Below are 19,799 nucleotides of genomic sequence, written 5' to 3'. Positions count from 1 at the left end.
TCTATATATATATATATATATATATATATATATATATATATATATATATATATTCTGTAATAGCATCTATTTGATTATTTCTAATTACTTTGCATCGTGCAACCAAAGGGGGAAGCAAAAGAAGCTATGTTATATTTAGTTACCGACTTCAACAATTATTTTACCCAAATCCAAATATAAGTGAGATTACGGAGTTAACACATTCTTTTACAATTTTTTTAAAGTCTGAGATCCGAGCCCAACCGGACGGTCGAACCAAAATTCTCTCTCTCTCTCCTCTATGTTAACTGGGCGTTGCAATTTTGATTCTTAGAAGAAAGGATTCTGAGCTCCCAAAAGCCTTGGTTTCAGTTAAGAGGACTCTTGGGCTGCAGCAACAGTGGCTAATATTTGGGGTTTTTCTCTTTCCTCTTGTTTCCCCCTCTATTTTCTTCTACTTTCTTCCCCATCCAAACACCTCCTTATTTGTACTATTAAATTGATTTTCTGCCCCATTCTCAATTTCGCCTGTATTAAACCCACCATATTTTTTCCTGCAAATTTGCTGATTTTTCTCCACTGTTCCTCCAAAACTCTTTCTGGGCTCTTAATTGTCTGAGGTCTCCACATGGTCCTAACTTTCTGTTGATCCAAACACAAACCGTTAAGGCTCAATTTCTCATGGTTCAATTCTGATAAAGCAGAGAGGCCTTTTACATGGGTGTTTCGTTTAAGATTTCGAAAACCGGTAATAGGTTCAAGCCGAAGCCTTGTCTGCAATCAGAGGTTTCAGTTGATGATGTCTCTGAGAATTCTAAAGAGAGCTCACGGCCTAGAAAGCTCCAGGTAAATTTTATGAAAACGCAGCTTTCATTTAGCTTGCTGATAAAAAAATATTGTCGGAAAATTACACAAGAAAGAAAAAAGAAGAGAAATTTTGGTAAAGGAAATTCTGGGTTTTGTTTTCTTATTTTAATTCATTGAACAGATCCTGCCATTTTCGGGGGGTTTTTTTTTTTAAGAATACAGATTATATATTTTTTTATTTTACTGGAATTTTATTGATCGATTGCTGGTAAAAGTTAGTGAGAGATTGCAGTGTTGCCTTTTTTGGTTTTATTTATTTATAAAAATTTTCCACAAGTGTTAAACTAAAAAATGAGCTTGATTTGATCGTATTGATTTATTTTCATGTAATGTTGTGTTGGCCTTTTTCTTTTTACCCCTTATGCAAACTTAATAGCCTCATATTTTTGGTGTAATAGTTACCGTAGTTGATGGGATTTTGTTTAGTTTTAATTTTGTAACTTTCTTTATAACTGGTATAAGTTGTGATTTTAGTACAACTTCTCTATCTAGTTTGATTCGTAGCCAATAAATGAGCCATGAAGCAATAGGGATAAAAAATAGTTTATATGCTTCCCCCTCCCCCTTTTTTTTCCTCTGATTATTTGGATTGTTTGTTGATCTAGGGTGATGTCATTGAAGGTGGTGAGCGTGTTGGTGGGGTATCTCAATCAATTGTTTCTGATGAAAGGCTTCGTGTTCCCGCAGGTTGAAGTTAAAATTAGTGTTTTTTTGTTGTTAGTTTTCCCTCTCCATATAGTTGATGATGTTCAGATTCCGTATGTGTTGGTTCTTTCTTGTTTTTGCAGACCATGAAATTTCCTTCACCTTGAACCTGTACGTAGATGGATATTCTATTGGAAAACCCCCAGAGGTTTGTTTAAGACAGTATTAATGATACTCTATTCATTAGAAGAAAGTTTACTGATGGGGCAGATTTTTTTGTTTCCATCTTATAAGTCACTTTTAAGTTAAAAGCAATTCTCGAATTTTCAGAAGGAGGCTTTGCATCAGGCTACTGTTCAGGATGCTCCAAAGTTGCATCCATATGATAGGTCATCTGAAACTCTCTTCTCAGTGAGTGTTTAATCTAATCTTTTTTCTGTTTCTTTTTTCTGCCTATTTCTTATTACTTTTTATCTTTATTTTTAATCCTAGAATGTTGTAAAATGGGGTCTCCTATATCAAATATATTTTGGGTACACGTTTGGAAGTTCATTATTAGATGGTAAAGTATAAAATCTACTATCTAAATGGTTCAGTTAGCAAGGTCATCGATTTGGTTAGCAAAGGAATTGTCCCATATTCATTGAGCCTTGGTGGATAGTGGATTGGATAGCAAGATCTCCTTTTTATAGGCCATGCTTTGCATCAATTATCTGTAAAAGGTGGGTTGACAAAGTAGTGTGTCCTAGGTTAGTGTCTTAATGATCTGAGAAAACAATCTTCATAATACCTGACCATAATTTTATGTTGCCTGGTAACCTAACTTGAACTTCCTTTATTTGGACTTGGGTGTTGGAACTAGCTCATACATTTTTTTTTATTCTTCAAAAGATAAGAGAATATTGACCTTTTATAAATGGTGACTATGTATGGCTGTTAATTTGCTACTCTCAATGCTTTTTTATACAAATGTGAAACATATTTTGAAGAAATAAAAAGAAAACAAAAAAAGACTTTCATGGATATGAAATAGCATGGTTTGCATTTATGTAGAAGCATGATGTTTGAATTCATTTTAGCAATTTCTCCATGTTTAATCAAGTATGATTTTGCCTTTTTTTCTTTTTTTTTTTATGCTGAGAACTATGATTTTGCTTTTTCCCATTTAGTTATAGTTTTTAGAAAAGTTTAAGTCAACAGAAAGCAAAAAGCAAGTATTAAAAGTAACATCCAAATTGACCCTTTATGATTTTGATTGGTTTGCTGGTGGATTTAACCCACTCATGTCTTCAAACTTGGTTTGAGAAACTAAATCATTTAGTTTTCAGGAAGAATTGTCTTAATTAAATGAGGCAATTACTTAATGTTACCTTGAAGTTGCAGTGTAATTACTCTTTGTAAGTTCTTACATAATATTTTTCTCTTACTGTAAGCTTTTCTTATACTTTTTCTTCCCAATTATGTGTGAATGTGCTTGAAGGCAATTGAATCTGGCCGATTGCCAGGAGATATTTTGGATGATATACCATGCAAATATGTTGATGGGACACTCCTATGTGAGGTGAGTAATAAAATTATCATAGTTTAACTCTCTGTATCATTTTATGTAATAACTCGAGTGTATTCTTCTTCATTCCATTACATCTGTGCCAGTTCCTTTCTGTTACCGGATGTCTTGCCATGAGTGCTTATAAAAGCAAGTTTCAACTCACTTGTACCAACCCTTGAACCCTGCTCTAACTTTTTATCACTACTGTTTGTATTTACACATCACTCACAAGAACACCATCTCTACCCTTTTCATTTTTCTTTTGAAATTCCAGCATTGCATTTTGTGAAAAAATAATTTTAACTTCTTTGTTGTTGTTTTAACAGAGAGCTTAGTAGGTAGCAGTTTGTGCTTTTAAATACTTTCTATCTATAATTATTAGATCATAGGTACTTTACATCCAATGAACTCATATTTAGGAATTAAAATTCATATTTTCCTTTTGAAGGTGCGAGATTATCGAAAAAGTGCACCTCAACAAGTGTCTACCATCCCATCTATGGATGGATCCCCTATCATCAATAAAGTGCGCCTTAGGATGTCTTTGGAGAATGTAGTGAAGGATATTCCATTGAGCTCAGATAATTCCTGGACTTATGGTGAATTAATGGTACATTGAGACACTCCATCCTTTGCATATTACTATTTTACATGTTGCTAAGCTGGCATACATTTAATCCTCTTTTGACTGCAGGAAGCAGAGTCTCGGATATTGACAGCCTTGCAACCACGGCTTTTTTTGGATCCTACTCCCAAACTGGAGAGGCTCTGTTCTAACCCTGTTCCAACTATGGTAATGAGTTCAGAGAGTAATGTCAAGTTCTTCTGCTTTGAGCAATCGATCTTATCTTTCTTAACTACTTAACCATGTTCAACTTGCAGCTCAACCTTGCTTCTTGTAGCTTGCGACGAAAGAGATTGAGGCATGCTCCAGAAGTTACAGTCACCTCTACTAGTAAGATCCATGGTAAGAAGGTTTGCATAGATAGAGTGCCAGAAAGCTCTAATGGCAGGCTGGGAGAGGCAGGAATTATTTCAGGGAGTTTGATGCCGCAACAAGTCCAGGAAAATCTGACTTCTCAGAATATTGGTCCCAACAATATGTTAGCATTAAGACCTAAAAGTTTTGTGCAAGATTCGTCTGTTCCAGCACTTTCCATGACATCCCAGTCACCGAGGTATCAAATGGGGGTTGTGAATGCAAGAAGCATGCAGGATCATGGGTCTAGCTCTGTTATCAATCCATCAACCGCCTCCCCTGCGGGGCAGGACATGACAATCTCATATGCTGACGGCATAAACTCTGGTGCTTCTCTTCTTGGAAAGCGAGAGAATCCAGATGGTCCGATGTCACCCTTATCTGGCCTTAATAAAAGAAATAGGCTTAATGCTGTGGGACCAGATGGGATTCCACAACAACAAATTGGGCTGCATATGGATGGCCACCATGGACCAGATATGAGCTGGAAGAATATGTTGCTGCCCCAGCAAGCAATGGCAAGAGGAATTCAATATGCAAATGCGGGCATGCAGAAGTATACTCAGCAGGTTTTTGAAGGGGTTGTGAATCAGGAGACTGGTGCAATGCCATTTGCTGCAGGACAGCAAGCATTGAGATATGGTGCCAAGGAAGAGCCATTTGATCCAGACAAGTTGGATGGCTCTGAGCTCAATCGGGAAACTGATACTAACCATTTGGACCAACAGCAGACACGACTTCAACCAAGATTACCACATGGATATGTGAGACCTGTTTTCCCTCAAACACCTTGGAACAATATTAATCAGCATGTTGAGAAAGATGCAAGAAAGGAGGAACAGTTCCAAAAAAGGAAATCAGTGCAAAGTCCACGTTTATCGAGTGGGGCTTTGCCTCAATCTCCGTTATCATCAAAATCTGGGGAATTTTCAAGTGGTTCCATAGGACCTCCCTTTGGGGCTGTTGCAACAACCACTGCACTTGGAGCATCTCAAAAGGAAAAGGCAGCGGTTAACTCAGTTCCTGCTGTTGGTGGTACCCCATCTTTGACCTCAAGTGCAAATGATTCTATGCAACGGCAACACCAGGCTCAAGTTGCTGCTAAGCGAAGATCAAATTCCCTCCCCAAGACCCCAGCAATTAATGCAGTTGGATCTCCTGCAAGTGTTAGTAATATCAGTGTTCCACTAAATGCAAGCAGTCCTTCTGTTGGAACCCCACCTTTAGCTGATCAATCAATACTTGAAAGGTTCTCAAAGATTGAAATTGTGACTATGAGGTATGATGTGAATTGAATTACTACTGCATTGGAATTTTGTGATTGATTCTAGCCATTGAATAAATATATTCCTGTTTCAATGCTGTATATAGTGTTGGCATCATCTTTGCTCAAACTTTATGGGATGTTAGTGCCTCTTATTTTATGATGCTTTCTCTAGATGTTTATTTAATTCTCCTGGGGTGACATCAGTACATGAAAGTTGGATGTGAGGCTATTATATTATGACACCTGCTTGGTTGGTACTATTTATAGTTTTCAGGAAGTAAAGTTGTATAGATGACAATAAAAATGTTATGGTTTCAATTCCAGGTATAAACTCAACAGAAAAAAGAAGAAGGTTGATGAGTACCACATCCGGAAACCCAGCACACATTCTCCTCAACAAGTATCAACCTGTCTAAACAGTGTTTCCAATAACGAGGATTTTAAAGACAGTTCAACTCCACTATCAAAGTCACTATTTGGTGGCAGCATGAATACATACAAGACAAGAATCTTAAATTTTGTGCAGGGTGATCGTGTTGTTCAAGGTTTGCTTTGTTGTTATTAGTCAGATTCTGATCCCCCCTCAAATATTTAGTGGTTTATCCCCCTTGCCTTAACCCTGCTCTACTTTAACAGGGAATGTGGTTTCTCTAGTTCCTAGGGTACGGACTAGAATGATAATGTCTGAGAAACCAACCGATGGGACTGTAGCAATGATTTATGGAGACATAGATGATGGTGACATTATTGGTGCGGAGGATTATATTTCTTATTTTCCTATGCTTCCAAATACTGTAAGTTTGTCTACTTGTTAGAATTTTGCAGTCCTAAAAGAAGAATACGCCTTTTAGACTGATTGAAAACTGCCAGGTCTCAGTTTTCGGGTGGTAAAAGAAAATCTATGCCATTTTTTTATTTTAGAGTTTTTTCTTAATATTTTTCTCTTTCTACACTCACCTCATAAATTTTCACTGGTGTACTTTTGGGTTGCTTACTGGTCTTACAAACATATTATCTTTGGTGTGCATTCAACATACCCTTAATTTCCATTGGTGCATCTTAGAGGATTTCCTGCTTGCCTAATCATCAACTAATCTTACTTCACTTCCCTGTCAATTCAGATATCTAGTCCTCACCATGTTCGGTTTAATTCATGTTTTCTTTTGAGCCTATATTTTTCTGTGTCAAAGTCAGTAGCAGACTTCAACCATATCAAGAAGAATGGAAAGAGTTAGTCTAATATGCGATTGTTTTATTAAGAAAGTTTCTCTTTGGCTGGTATTTTACGTCATCCCATTCTGGGTTTATTAATTAGGCTAAAGGGATGAATGGCTAATGAGTAACAATATAGCGAGCATCAAATTTTGTGCATCACTGCAGTTTGCAGTTTGAACAATTGAACCTTTTTATTTTCCACTTTTCTTATTTATGCAAGAATTTCTCTGTTTTTTTTCTCACATGTTCATCTGATTAATCCTGCAACAGCACTTGGCAGACTTGCTTGCGGGACAGTTCTGTTCACTGGTATGTCTGCTATTAGTCTTGATATTAGGAGTTAAAAGATTTTAGGGTACAATTATCTTTTCACTTCAATTTTATTCCAAATTGCTTGTGCAGATGCTGCGTGAAGGGCATCACCTTGTGGAAGATAATGTCCAGGCAAAACCAACTCGTGTGCTAATGGCCTCAAGCAGTCAACAAAATTCTGCTGCAACCTTTCCCAACAGTTCTGCAGTTGATATGCAGCATACAATGCAGCAGTATGCTGAAGCTGTTCCAGGTCAGGCAACCAATGAAGTGGCAAAGCCTAATAGTAGTAATAATATATCCATAAATTCATCCCCAAGTGCATTAGGAAACGCTAGGATGCTGCCTCCTGGAAACCCTCAGTCCTTACAGATGTCTCAAGGACTCCTATCTGGGGTTTCAATGCCTGCAAGGCCACCACAACTAGATGCACAACCTACACTTCAGTCACAGCCGCAGCCACAGCCACAGCAAGCTCAGCAGCAACAAGCATCACAGCAGCAGCAGCATCAGCAAAGTCAACATGCCTTGCTCCAACAACAGCATCAGCATTTCCAGAGATCACCAATGATGCTTGCATCAAATCCTCTTTCACACTTGAATGCAATTGGGCAGAATTCAAACATGCAGTTGGGTAATCAAATGGTCAATAAACATTCCCCTCTTCAGCTTCAGATGTTACAGCAGCAGCAGCAACAACAGCAACAACAGCAGCAACAACAGCAGCAGCCGCAGCAGCAGAGGAAATTGATGATGGGACTAGGAACAGCTGTCGGTATGGGAAACATGGGCAATAACATGGTCAGGCTTGGAGGCCTAGGCAATGCCATGGGAATTGGAGGTGCAAGGGGAATTGGTGGGTCTGGAATCTCAGCTCCAATGCCACCTATTTCTGGGATGGGAAATATGGGCCAGAACCCAATTAATCTTAACCCAACTTCAAATATTACGAATGCAATAAGCCAGCACCTTCGACCCGGAACACTAACACCTGCTCATGCTCATGCTCATGCTGCTCTCATTTCAAAATTGAGGATGGGCAGAGCAAACATGTTAGGCAATCCTCAATCAAGCATAGCTGGGATGTCTGGGGCGAGACAGATGCATCCAGGGTCTGCTAGTCTTTCCATGCTGGGCCAGAATCTGAACCAGCCGAACATGAACCCTATGCAACGGACTGCTCTGGGGCCCATGGGTCCTCCGAAGATGATGCCTGGGTTGAACAACCTTTACATGAACCAGCAGCAGCAGCAACAGTTGCAGTTGCAGCAGCAGCAGCAGCAATTGCAGCAGCAGCAGCAGCACCAGCAACAACAGCAACACTTACAGCAGCTGCAGCATCAGCAATTACAGCAACAGCAGCAGCAACAGCTACAGCAGCAGCAGCAACAAGAAACAACCTCACCACTACAGGCTGTGGTTTCTCCTTCACAGGTAGGCTCACCATCAACCATGGGAATTCCACAACTGAACCAACAACCTCAGCAACAGCAAGCCCAGCAACAGGCCAGTCCACAACAAATGAATCAAAGGACTCCCATGAGTCCACAACTGAGCTCAGGTGCTATCCATGCTGGCAACCCAGAGGCTTGTCCAGCTAGCCCCCAATTGAGCTCCCAGACCCTTGGTTCAGTTGGTAGCATCACAAATTCTCCTATGGAGCTTGGTGTGAACAAGAGCAACTCTGCTGGCAACACATAGCATGTTCTGAGTACTGCTTTTTTTATAAATTTTCTTTAAAGCTAATGCTTGAGCGGCCTTGGTTATAAGCCATCCTTCTCCAAGAAGAATCTGTAAAGACAATCTTGCTGGCATATGGTCTGTCAGTGGAAAGCAGTTTGATCAAAAGGACTGAGGTACTGTTTGATAAGTGTTAAAAGCTAATTCTTGAGCCGCCTGCTATCCACGGATGATTTACAATGGGGGCAGCGGTCCCCTTTGAAATCTTAAAAACTTCGAGTTGTTGGGTGTATGAATAACTAAGAAAAGTTTTTGCACTGATTATTGGTGGTATGTAATTTCTTGTAAGAGATGGGTCTGAATCCCTTTCTCTCATAATAATAAAAGTTTATAATTTTACCTCCGACAAAGTTTCATGTAGTATCACACTATTCGTATGGTTCATGTTACATGATAGGCCAAGATTCCAAGAAGAATTCACTTTCTTCAATTAAAAATTTGTTCTTTTGGTAATATAACTAGATTTCATTTGTTCAGGTACCATCTAATCCAAGTATCTAACCACTAATTTTCATTGAAATCAAAACTAATAGTGAAGATTTTAAGTGTTCAATAAAAAACGTAGTATGCATTAAAACTTAAGTCATGCAAGTAATTGGTTCTTAAATTATGATTAATTTCATATGACCTTAAAACCATGAATTTCTTTATCAAGATGAAACAATAAATTTCATAGGTATTGTAAATTGTAACACATTTCATTAATATTCTTCACAGTGCTCGATTTATAAAGTTGCAGTTTTCTCAATTGGAAAGTAGTACACCATTCCTCCAACCAGAAGACACCAAAGAGTACTCAATTTTTGATGACAGCCCAATATTAGTTATGTGATGACAGATTCCACACTTTGCTTGATGCCTAATAAATGATCTGAACAAACTTAACAAGAGGGTATACCATGAATGAAAGATTTTAAAGCATAGAGTGGAGTGCTTCATGCTTTGTTCTGACATGGTTTCTGGAAATATCCTTCACAGTGGGGCATCCAGAAAGAGCCATGGTGAGCTCAAGCTCATCCTTCAGCGTTTCAATAACCCATTTCACCCCATATTCTCCTTTTGCTGCAAGCCCATAGACAGCAGGCCTTCCAATCTGCAGCTCTTACATGTCAGTGTCCACAAAAGTGTTGAAGATTGAAAAAGCTTACAGGCAAAAGCAGTTTAATAATCCTATAAATTTCATGTGCAAGATAGGAAAATTAATCTGGTATGCGTCCAATAGGAACAATGGGATCCCAAAAGAACTTACAAGGACAGCTTGAGCACCGAGGGCTAACGCCTTGAAAACATCTGTTCCCCGCCTTATTCCTCCATCAAAAAAAACAGGAACCTTTCCTTTAACAGCATGAACCACCTGCAAACTCATGGTAAAAATTAATGTCCATACTGGTTCTATATCTCCAATAAGCATGGAAGGAGAACACCATGCCTAATGCAAATGTTTCTTGCAAGCCATGTGCAAGCAAATACATTTCTAGATTTAGAATTACAAGAACAAATTATTTTGATGAAAAGGATTCAGGAATGACACCTCTCCTCAAATTGCCTCTAATAATATTAGCATTCTTATGGTTACTAGTATACTGCCTTAGTTAGGTAACCTTTTGGGAAAACTATTCATTCAAAAGATTTCTTGTCTTCACTTGTGGGATAATTCATCACATATCTTTTGACAAAGCAAGAGCAGAGAGGTACAAAGATATTACAACTAGGAGAAGTTGCAAAAACAAATAAAAGAAAAAAACCACAGATTGAGAGAAAAAAGCTGTTAACATATACTTAACAATTGGCAATTTCATTTTCCTGCATGTACTTCACAAACAACTATGATTTTCTCTGAAAGATTATAAAAAAAAAAGAAGCAAAAAACAGGGCGTGCATTCATCAATTTATATACAATACCTAATCATGTTGGAAAACTTAAAAGCTTCACAAGCAAGCAGGATCAACAGTGAGGATTTACCTCTTCCAGAACAGAAATAGTGGCCGGAGAATAATCTAGTTGCCGAGCTCCATGATTGGAGACAACAATCCCATCAACGCCTACTTCAACAGCCTTTATTGCTGCCAATTTTGACATATCAAATCTTAAGTGTATAAAAGAGTAAACCAAAATATCCAAAAAGAAAAAGAGGGAAAAGCTTTGACTTTAAACAATCAAAAGCCTGTTGTGTTCTATAAACTCACAATGACATTCTCAACCCATTAAATAGTAAATATGAGGAAATTATCTGATTTTACTTTCCAAAGAGAGCCAATAGACCTAATCAGAACTGCATAATGGATATTTTTACTTATGAATACAAGAAAGAGTAAAGTTCTTTCTTTTCTTCTTACATACAAGGGCAGAGCATTTCAACTTGAACTTAGAATCTCTAACCATATTTTATCCTTCAAACCATCTGAGCTAAGGTGAAGTGCCAGCATAGAGGACTTATCATAAAACATGAAGTCCAGCTTAAAAAAAGGGCTCCTTTCTAGAATTCCATGGAATAAAGGTTTCAAAAACTCTTTGTGAATTATAAAAAGGAAAGTTTCAAAAAGACTAAAGCCATGGCAATCATTAGTAACAACATTTCAAATTTGAAAACTTTAGAATGTCCATTTTCATCATTTACTGTATAGGGAAAGAAACCACAATGCAACTGATTTGATGAGCCTTTTCTTACCATCTTCACAAGTAAGTACTCCCTTGATCAGAAGCGGCAAGTTTGTAATAGATCTTAACCATCCTATGTCCTGCAAATGTTGCAATGCACTGCTTCAAATTAAACAAGAACGGAAAAAACAAGGGTGCTTCCATGCCTAATGACTAACAACAACAATGAAAAATCAATTAACATATAGGAAATTCCATTAAGGACCTTTTATCATAATTTTGAGATGATGTTAACTTAAACAACATAGCTATTTAGAACAGTCCTCTGTATATTCATCATTTACTTCTAATATAAGGATGGAAACATATTCAAAAGAAGTCCAAACAGTATATGACAAGTCAATCAATCCAGTTAATTGGTTTACACTCTGTACCTTCCAAGACAAAGAGGCATCAAAAGTATTGTTGGCAAAAGCTTCTAGATTTGAACCATCATCCTGTAAATGTTCAATATACTGAATGAATATTACATGCTTACCATGAATCTCAACTATAAAATAGAACTTCCAAGGTGGAAACATGAGCACAAAGGCAGAAAGCATAAGCTTCTATATCATCAGTGAACCCCAAGATAGCATTGAGTCTTCTGGATTGGTGGTTCCACCCTCCCTGTACAGGTCTCGGGTCCTGCCTTATCCATGGGTGATATACCCTCATATGACTAGGCCAATGATAATTCTTTACAAAGAGTATACTATCAACTACATAGCAGACAATAAATTCTAAATTTCTCTGAATATGGAGATAAACATCGATGTACATTTCTTTCTAATAAATTAGTAATGCACAGACATTGCATCCTGGTATATTTAGCAATAATTACTGATAAAATATTTTCACTCACAGAGGAAACTTTAGTTGATATGAGGCCCTTAAAGTTCTTCAACTGAGGCGCAACCATTCTGCAAAAGTATGAAAATTTGTGTATGAAGGGCATAAATTTCAGCTTATTATTAAATGTGTGGACGAATGAGTTAATGTTCTCTACAATGTTAGGGAACAAAATTTGTGCCCTATCCAACAGCATATAAAGCAGTTATATCAATCTGTCAACATGAAACAAAATGAAAGAAAAGAAGCACTATGTCACTTGTTCTTAATGTCTGCCTCCCTCCGACCAAGTCTAGGAGTATCTACAGTTAGGACAATGGCCTTGTATCCACATCTTTCAGCTCTCTGCACTAAATTAGCTGTTATATCTCGCCTCTGGTATACCTGTTCACAGAAGGATAGTAAGATTGTCATAAATTCAGTTCTTGCCAGTGGGATAGCAAATCCCAAAGGATAAAGAGAAACTGCTGTCCAACAAAAAAAGTGAAGATTCACAAAAGTAGTTGAAGTAGCATCAATACATATACTTGAAAGAACCGAATAGCTTTGCAGCTTGCAGCAACCTCCTCAACTGTGCAGGTAGACATGTAGGATAAAATCTGTATTTATAACACAACTCAGCATTCACTTTTACAGGAAGCCAATGAGCCTAAAGCTGTTTATGTTATATTATACCATTATGGTATTACATGCAGCAGCTGCTCTGGCTGTGGCGACTTCACCTGTTAAAAACACAACAAAACTACCAAAATTGGTACTTGAGATAAAATTAAAAAAGACAGCTGAAGAGGAATCAAACCTTCAGGGTGTGCCAACTTATGCATTGCAGTTGGAGCAATCATAATAGGTGCTGAAATTTTGTACCCTAGAACAGTCGTTGACAAATCAATTCTGCTGATATCAACAAGTACCCTTGGCAGGATCCTGAGAATCGATGCATCCAAATCAGTAGAATGTTTTACCTAGCTAGCTACGATATTTCATATGCAGACTTAACAGCTTACTTAAATCTATGAAATGCGTCCACATTCTCTTTTAGTGTGTGCTGATCCTCAGCTCCACCACTATAGTAGTCATAGTACATTTTGGGAAGGGCTTGCCTAGCTAATTCTTGGAACTCATTAACATTAACTGGTTCGGCTGCCATTTATCCTGGAAATAAAGATATTGATACAACAAAAATTAAAAAGGCACCATCAATTTTCAATGCTCCATAGCCTTTAGTTTATTTATGGATTTTAGGTCAAACTTAAACCTATTGCAAAACCAACCTACAATAAATGTTGTTTGATCATGAAAGAACCTTGAGATATTCTTACTAGGATAAAAACCAGACTAACTTGAGAAAAGCTGGGGCTCATAAGCAGCTATAAACAGGTTTCATTCCGAAGACAATTCATAATATGGAAAATACGCAAAAGGCATATCTAATAAAACAATTACAGACACAGCAACATTTGCTTCTTGCCCAGAAAACCACGTTATTATCTTCTGCTTGATAAAAGCCTAAAAGTCTCTCTAAGTCGTAATAAAAACAATAAGGAACAGAAAAGTGAAGTTTCATACATTAATTTCAAACTGTTTGATAAAGTTTACAATTTCAGATATGTGAATAGAATTGTACCTCTGATGAATGAACTGAACTATATCAAATTGAACCTGCCGTGATGTAAAAGTTGCAACTGCAATATATGTATCAGTAAATATATATATATTTATATATATATACCTATTGGCAAGAGTGACGAGTAAAGATGACTAATTGGTCATCCTTTCTGCCATCATTGCTGCTCTTACAACTTGAGCTGTTTCTGCCAGTTTCTTTTATGATTACTTTCGATTTACAAGGTTGTCTTTGTCTTCTAGCTGAGGATAAAAATGTTTTGTTTTTTCTGCCCAAATCTTACCAAAAGGAATTAAACCTGATCCATGATGAATTGATCATTGACCCAACAGACTTTAACCTGTTTCTATCCATTGGATTTGGGCTCAAACTCAGCTCAATATTCATTGAGATTTTCTTGTTGATTCTGAGCCAGCCCAAGGAAAGTTTCGATCATAAATATTATTTTTTAATTTTAATTTTTAATATTATTTTATTTATAAACTCTAATCATTAATGTAATATTTATTAAAATTTATAAATTATTTTAAATATAATTTTAAATTTTAAATTTATAAAATCATTAATATTTAGACAAAATCTTGATTGATGGGAAAAAATTATATTCAAATAGACGTAAATCTTACTTGATCAAAACATGTTATGATCTTGATTCTTGCATCAACATAACAAGAGCTGCATATACAAATCAAGTTGGCATGTGAAACACTACAAAAACAAGGGTTCCCGTGCATCAGTCTTGCATGGATTATCCAATTAATTATCATTATTCCATCTAATCTATTATAGAAAGAGAATATTTGGAAATTTAATAATGTATGATACCTCATCTTACATCAAGCATGAATGTTACTATTAAAATTTATATAAGTGTTTAAGTCAATCACTATTAATAATTTAAATTTAAATTTTTAAAAATTATGTGATTTAAATTTGAAAATTATTAAATTAAAAACATCAGAATTTCTAAGGAATTTGTAATGGATTTTCCCTTGGGGTGAGTTTGGGTTGGGTGCATGCTTGCATTAATGGGATTCGGTTAGGCTTAGTTTGGGCGATTTTCTGTTGTCCTTGCCGTGTTACTTTTAGGTCTCCAAAAGTTTCTTGTGTATAGCACGACAAAACATAGTAAAAACTAGGTGTAAAGTCAGCAAACATCCTTTCACTACTGGAAAGTGGAAACTACACTAGTACGAGTCATTCTTAGTAACAGCCTTGTTAAGGGAAGGCTTCCACTTATTTGATACCAAATAAATTACTGACATAATCCATCTCCTGGAAATTTGTTTCTTCTGGATAAATATTAAAGCATTGAGAGGAGCTGCTCATGTTTGGTCCTGACATGGCTCCTAGTAATTTCTTTCACACTGGAACAACCAGAGAGGGCCATAGTTAGTTCAAGCTCATCCATGAGCATTTCAAGGACTTGTCTGACTCCATATTCTCCTTTCGCTGCAAGTCCATAGAGAACTGGCCTTCCAACCTACACCATACATACGTTACATACAAAAGTGGCCTATTAGTGTACATAGCAAACAAAAAAGGTCAGTACAGGAAAGATGTGAGCTCTGAGGTTCCACAATTTTACGGTGAATGTGACGGGGAAAAAGAGAAATGAACCCAAATTATAGCACGGTGTGTGTAAATTGTCTTTATTATTAGCATAACCAATTGCAATCAGATGCTACCATATAACCACTGGAAAATATATAAGTGAATGAAATATAGAATTTCTTTCTTAACTGAAAGTAGATGGGGCAGTTTAAGAGCTTACTAAGACAGCTTGTGCACCCAGGGCCACTGCCTTGAAAATATCTGTTCCTCGCCGCACTCCTCCATCAAGGAAAACAGGAACTTTTCCTCCAACAGCATGAACTACCTGTGACCTCACAAAAATGAACAGAATGGGAAATTTCCTTTGCTAACCAACATGTTGGAGCAAAGTAGCATGCTCAAATAGGAAAGCAAAAGCTGCAAGTCAAAGATTCTTATGCAGGAATGCATCAATACCTAGTAAACATGTTTCAGATTTATCCTCACTAAGAATTGTCAATAATCTCTCTTGTGCTTGCACAAGTCAACGTGGCTTTCTCTGGGGGGTTAAAAACGTAACACTGATGATCTATATGCTTAACTAAATTAGCAGATGTAAAATCCTATGGCTGCAACTGTGTCAACAACAACAACAAAAGTATGTGAAGGAAAGCACCTCTTCCAGAACAGAAATAGTGGCAGGAGAATAATCTAGCTGACGAGCTCCATGATTGGAGACAATAATCCCAGCAACACCTACTTCCAGAGCCTTTATTGCTGTAAATAGTAGTATCAATATTGAACAAGCTACATGTTAATAGCAGACAAAGACAAAAGAAAGTATGCTGGCACCAATACGTAAAGCCAAGAACAAGATGAAAAACTAAATAGAATAAAAAATACCCTGTTTTCTAAAAGTTACAAACGATGCATCTGTTTAACTCCATGAGTTTGGAGAATGTAAGAAAACAGAAAATGAATTGCTGAAGGGCATATAAATTGCTGAGTAAGTGTCCTTTTGACAAAAGCTAAAATTAAGGCAACATTGACCGAAACCAATATTCAAACTTTTGTTGTGAAAGCCTTGCAGTTCTAACGGTGGAGATGACCCTCCGTATAGTCTATCCCGTATAAATAAAGAAATAAAGAGATGAAAATATTATCAGTTGGTGACTCAAGCCTTACCATCTTCATGAGTGAGCACTCCTTTGATCAGAATTGGCAAGTTTGTAATAGATTTCAACCATGGGATGTCCTGCAGAGATAATAATGTACTAGTTAAACCAACAATTCTACCTTCATGGCTCTTATACTCACCCCACTCTTCTCCACCAACGCTAATATTAAGAGTGAACAAACTGTCCATTTACCTGAGACCCTTTATACGAAGTATTTAAACAAACAAGTAAAAGTTTGGAATGTGGGGTGGCTGAAAAATTGTGGTCCTGAGAACCGTAGAAAAAGTAACTTTTTTAAGCAAACCTCAGCTTAAACTGAATACTGAATCTGTTTGGTACTGCAATTTTGGTACAAACAAACAGTTTTGCAATCTAACCACATTGTCAAACTAAGCTTGAGAGTGGAACTTCTTTAATAGATTTTCTAGAAATATATCAGGAGATAACTTGGATTATTTACTTATTTTTACCTCCCAACAGAAAGAAGGATCATTAGTCCCATTGGCCAGAGCTTCTACACCCGAACCTCTATCCTGCAAAATTTATTTCAAGTTATATATTTGTCATCAACAAAAACATCAAACAGGCTTAATAGATGCACTCCATACCCTTCATTTTACATTAATTTTTTCAATTATCCAAAAAAAAACAGGGATATTTCATATGCCATAACACTCCATCAGAGTATAGATTTGGCATTTTATTTGGGAAAAATAAGGCAGAAAAAAGAAAAATGCAAAAGCAAATATAAGACTCAGTACTTTGAACCCCCTCTCCAAGCAACAGTGTTAAAATGAAATGGAAATGTAAATAATGATTTATCACGTAAGAGACAGGCATATGTATTTTGCAATCAATATAGCTCATTCTTCTCCTTTTTATGCTCTGCAGTCTGGACATAAAAGATACATAGTGCATTTAAAGCAATAGTTTTAGCTTAAAAACCGGATACCTACACCTTCCCACCCCCTCCCCCAGAAAAAAAGGCAGCCTTGCATATTCCAATGCAGAATTCAGCTTGGGTACGATGATTCTCTGCACAGTTTTGTCAATAGTAATGTCTAAATGAGATGCATAAAGCATAGCTTTTTGTGTACAACGTGAGTCAGAAATAACAATTCTTATCATGGTAAAACCAGAGTTCGCCTCAGTTATATAAAGCTGATTAATCTAAACAGTCAAAGCAACTGAATGTTTAGTTCATGAGTATTGGATGGGGACTATTCTACTCACAGAAACAAATTTAGTTGATAATAGACCCTCCAGGTTCTTCGGCTGCGGTACAACGATTCTGCAGAGGTTTGTCAAAAGTAATCTTATACATGAGATGCCTAAGACATAAATTTTCATGTATGATGTAAAACCACAACATTGTTTCATCTCAATGATATAATGCCAACTCAATTTTTTAGTTGATAGAAAATCAATGAAAGTGAGAATGCTGATTTTTCACTTATTCTTAATGTCTGCCTCCCTTCGACCAATTCTTGGACTATCAGCAGTTAGGACAATAGCCTTATATCCATTAATTTCAGCTCTCTGCACCAGCTTAGCTGATATATCCCGTCTCTTATACACCTATTCCGAGGAAACCAAATTAGAGTTCATTTCCTATCAATGATATTGCTCAGGACAGAGAAGAAACTGCTGCTGCTGCTAAATAATGATAAAGTCTACATGGTATCCAAAGAGCTCAGGTAAGGTCAACTATACATATAATTGGAAGAAGCGAACAGCATTGCAGCAGGCAGCTACTTCCTCCAATGTGCAGGTAGATGAGTTGGATAAAACCTGGAATTACAATTAATTGTCAAGATAGACGCAATTACTTAGGAACCTAAACACAGAAAGGAAGTTTCTTTTTGGCGAAACTAATAAAGCATGAAAAGTTTATATATATTATATTAATACCATTATTGTTTTACAGGCAGATGCTGCTCTGGCCGTTGCAATCTCTCCTGGAATAAAAGCAGAAAGCCAGTCAATAAAAGTCTGAAATAAGTTAGAGCAGAAGACTTTGGAGAGGACTTAGACCTGCAGGGTTTGCCAGCTTATGCATAGAAGTTGGGGCAATCATAACTGGCATTGAGATATTGTAACCCAATACTGTAGTTGATAAATTAATGCCGCTCACATCTCGAAGAATTCTAGGCAGAATACTGAGAAGTCAAATATCGTAATTAGTAAAACGACTGGAACAAGTTTGCTCTGAATCATTAACCAGTTTAACACAATACACGATTTTGGCGAACGCTTCCTCATTCTCTTTTAAGGTGTATTGGTCCTCTGCTCCTCCATTGTAGAAATCATAGTACATTTTTGGAAGGGCTCGCCTTGCTAATTCTCGGAATTCATTGACGTTAACAGGTTCTGCTACCATTTTCCTGGAAACATGGACGTCAGTCATGTTTGAACTTTCTGGTTTATCTGGCTTTAACTAACACTACAGTTTCAATAACAAGCCAAACGTATAAGTTCCAGAATTAATCCTAGCAGAGTTGTGATATACAGACTTTTGTTGCTAATTACTCTTAAAACAACTCGATTCTTGCTTACATATCAATATCTGATTCGCAGGACTGCACATGATGTCATTTTATAACAAGAATGAGAGCTATTTTAAAGTGCTTGAATGCCATGAAAACTAATGCATGGTGTTCCATCCCAAAAGATAATTAAAGCAAGCTGATGTTCTGAAACCATACCTATGCGAGCAGACAGCCTCACCAGAATTCTTGTGTTCTTTTTCTTAAGAGATCCAGAATTCTTATTATGTGAAGGTAGAGCCGATTGTGCGCAACAATTTCTTAATTTTAAATGAACTCGGATGATTAAAATCTCTAGTGTTGTACCTTTTCTAGTTCCCTTAATCATGCCTAACTATTTGCATGAAAACGAATCTTTATGTTAGTAGAGCACTAACGAAGAGAATTTGGTATTAAATTGTATTGACTTCTTTTAAACACGTCTCTTACCACATAAAGGGTATCTTTTTCTTTTCTCCATTGTTCCTGTATTCTGATCCATCCACATCAGTCTAAGCTATGGCCAGTTGTCGGTTTCAGAGAGTCTTTTCCAGTACAGTAGCCAACTCATGTCCTTTGTCTCGACATATAATTTTAACTTATCTCTCATTCAATAGTCATAGTACTGGGCCATGGCTCTCTTGCTGGGTTCACCAGCCTGAATCATGGAATTAAATTGACACGTACAGTCCAATTGCTGCCATGATGTGATGGATGAAGAAAACTCTCCGGTAAAAGAGAAGAATAAACTACAGATAAAGTTTATCACAAAGAAAGGTAAAACGAGGGAGAAAAATGATGAGGAAGACGGAAAATTGGGAGAGCACACCTCACCTATTTTTTTTCTTTTGTATTTCATATACATTGATTGTGATAAATCAAAACCGACCACACAA

General features: G+C 36.9%; 3 protein-coding genes across 8 annotated transcripts; 1 reads left to right on the top strand and 2 right to left on the bottom strand.

The window, feature by feature from the left end:
• Positions 1-111: 111 nt before the first annotated feature.
• Positions 112-8,903, top strand: LOC110423857 (nuclear receptor coactivator). Its single transcript, XM_021438260.1, has 12 exons — positions 112-825; positions 1,452-1,533; positions 1,635-1,699; positions 1,822-1,902; positions 2,972-3,052; positions 3,489-3,650; positions 3,735-3,833; positions 3,923-5,298; positions 5,611-5,831; positions 5,923-6,080; positions 6,772-6,810; positions 6,904-8,903. Exons 1-12 carry the CDS (start codon positions 697-699, stop codon positions 8,512-8,514), a joined length of 4,104 nt encoding a protein of 1,367 aa, XP_021293935.1. The 5' UTR covers positions 112-696; the 3' UTR covers positions 8,515-8,903.
• A 327-nt stretch (positions 8,904-9,230) lies between these two features.
• Positions 9,231-13,930, bottom strand: LOC110424329 (peroxisomal (S)-2-hydroxyacid oxidase GLO4-like). Of its 4 annotated transcripts, none has more exons than XM_021438885.2 (12): positions 13,668-13,930; positions 13,048-13,195; positions 12,843-12,967; positions 12,719-12,765; positions 12,571-12,642; positions 12,303-12,427; positions 12,057-12,114; positions 11,587-11,649; positions 11,223-11,292; positions 10,517-10,617; positions 9,803-9,907; positions 9,231-9,646 (listed from the first exon to the last, which is right to left on the bottom strand). In XM_021438885.2, the coding sequence occupies exons 2-12, from the start codon at positions 13,188-13,190 to the stop codon at positions 9,467-9,469; spliced, it is 1,089 nt and encodes a 362-aa protein (XP_021294560.1). In that variant the 5' UTR covers positions 13,191-13,195; positions 13,668-13,930; the 3' UTR covers positions 9,231-9,466. The 4 variants fall into 4 exon arrangements, with proteins under 4 accessions (XP_021294560.1, XP_089640929.1, XP_021294559.1 ...); XM_089784803.1 differs by having other exon boundaries at positions 12,565-12,642; positions 13,773-13,927; XM_021438884.2 differs by having other exon boundaries at positions 12,565-12,642; positions 13,668-13,924.
• An 879-nt stretch (positions 13,931-14,809) lies between these two features.
• On the bottom strand, positions 14,810-19,309 carry LOC110424128 (peroxisomal (S)-2-hydroxyacid oxidase GLO4-like). 3 transcript variants are annotated; one of them, XM_021438631.2, is made up of 12 exons: positions 19,084-19,308; positions 18,616-18,821; positions 18,413-18,537; positions 18,290-18,336; positions 18,092-18,169; positions 17,832-17,956; positions 17,612-17,669; positions 16,849-16,911; positions 16,386-16,455; positions 15,877-15,977; positions 15,442-15,546; positions 14,810-15,150 (listed from the first exon to the last, which is right to left on the bottom strand). In XM_021438631.2, exons 2-12 carry the CDS (start codon positions 18,783-18,785, stop codon positions 14,971-14,973), a joined length of 1,122 nt encoding a protein of 373 aa, XP_021294306.1. In that variant the 5' UTR covers positions 18,786-18,821; positions 19,084-19,308; the 3' UTR covers positions 14,810-14,970. The 3 variants fall into 3 exon arrangements, with proteins under 3 accessions (XP_021294306.1, XP_089641075.1, XP_021294307.1); XM_089784949.1 differs by having other exon boundaries at positions 18,616-18,762; positions 19,084-19,307; XM_021438632.2 differs by lacking the exons at positions 17,612-17,669; positions 17,832-17,956 and having other exon boundaries at positions 19,084-19,309.
• Between the last annotated feature and the right edge of the window lie 490 nt (positions 19,310-19,799).

This window comes from Theobroma umbraticum, unplaced genomic scaffold (genome assembly GCF_002168275.2).
Source record: "Theobroma umbraticum cultivar Fairchild unplaced genomic scaffold, ASM216827v3 scaffold_204.0, whole genome shotgun sequence".
Taxonomy (NCBI): domain Eukaryota; kingdom Viridiplantae; phylum Streptophyta; class Magnoliopsida; order Malvales; family Malvaceae; genus Theobroma; species Theobroma umbraticum.
Note: the sequence above shows the minus strand (reverse complement) of the source record. Positions and strands in the feature narration are given on the sequence as shown.

Coding starts and splice junctions, on each gene's coding strand:
- LOC110423857 (XM_021438260.1), top strand. CDS start 697: ATGGGTGTTTCGTTTAAGATTTCGAAAACCGGTAATAGGTTCAAGCCG. Junction 1,903..2,971: donor CATCTGAAACTCTCTTCTCA/GTGAGTGTTTAA, acceptor ATGTGCTTGAAG/GCAATTGAATCTGGCCGATT. Junction 5,299..5,610: donor ATTGAAATTGTGACTATGAG/GTATGATGTGAA, acceptor TTTCAATTCCAG/GTATAAACTCAACAGAAAAA.
- LOC110424128 (XM_021438631.2), bottom strand. CDS start 18,785: ATGACTGACGTCCATGTTTCCAGGAAAATGGTAGCAGAACCTGTTAAC. Junction 18,337..18,412: donor TAAGCTGGCAAACCCTGCAG/GTCTAAGTCCTC, acceptor CTTTTATTCCAG/GAGAGATTGCAACGGCCAGA. Junction 15,978..16,385: donor AGTGCTCACTCATGAAGATG/GTAAGGCTTGAG, acceptor TACTATTTACAG/CAATAAAGGCTCTGGAAGTA.
- LOC110424329 (XM_089784803.1), bottom strand. CDS start 13,190: ATGGCAGCCGAACCAGTTAATGTTAATGAGTTCCAAGAATTAGCTAGG. Junction 12,643..12,718: donor CTGCATGTAATACCATAATG/GTATAATATAAC, acceptor TTATAAATACAG/ATTTTATCCTACATGTCTAC. Junction 11,650..12,056: donor TATCAACTAAAGTTTCCTCT/GTGAGTGAAAAT, acceptor GAACATTTACAG/GATGATGGTTCAAATCTAGA.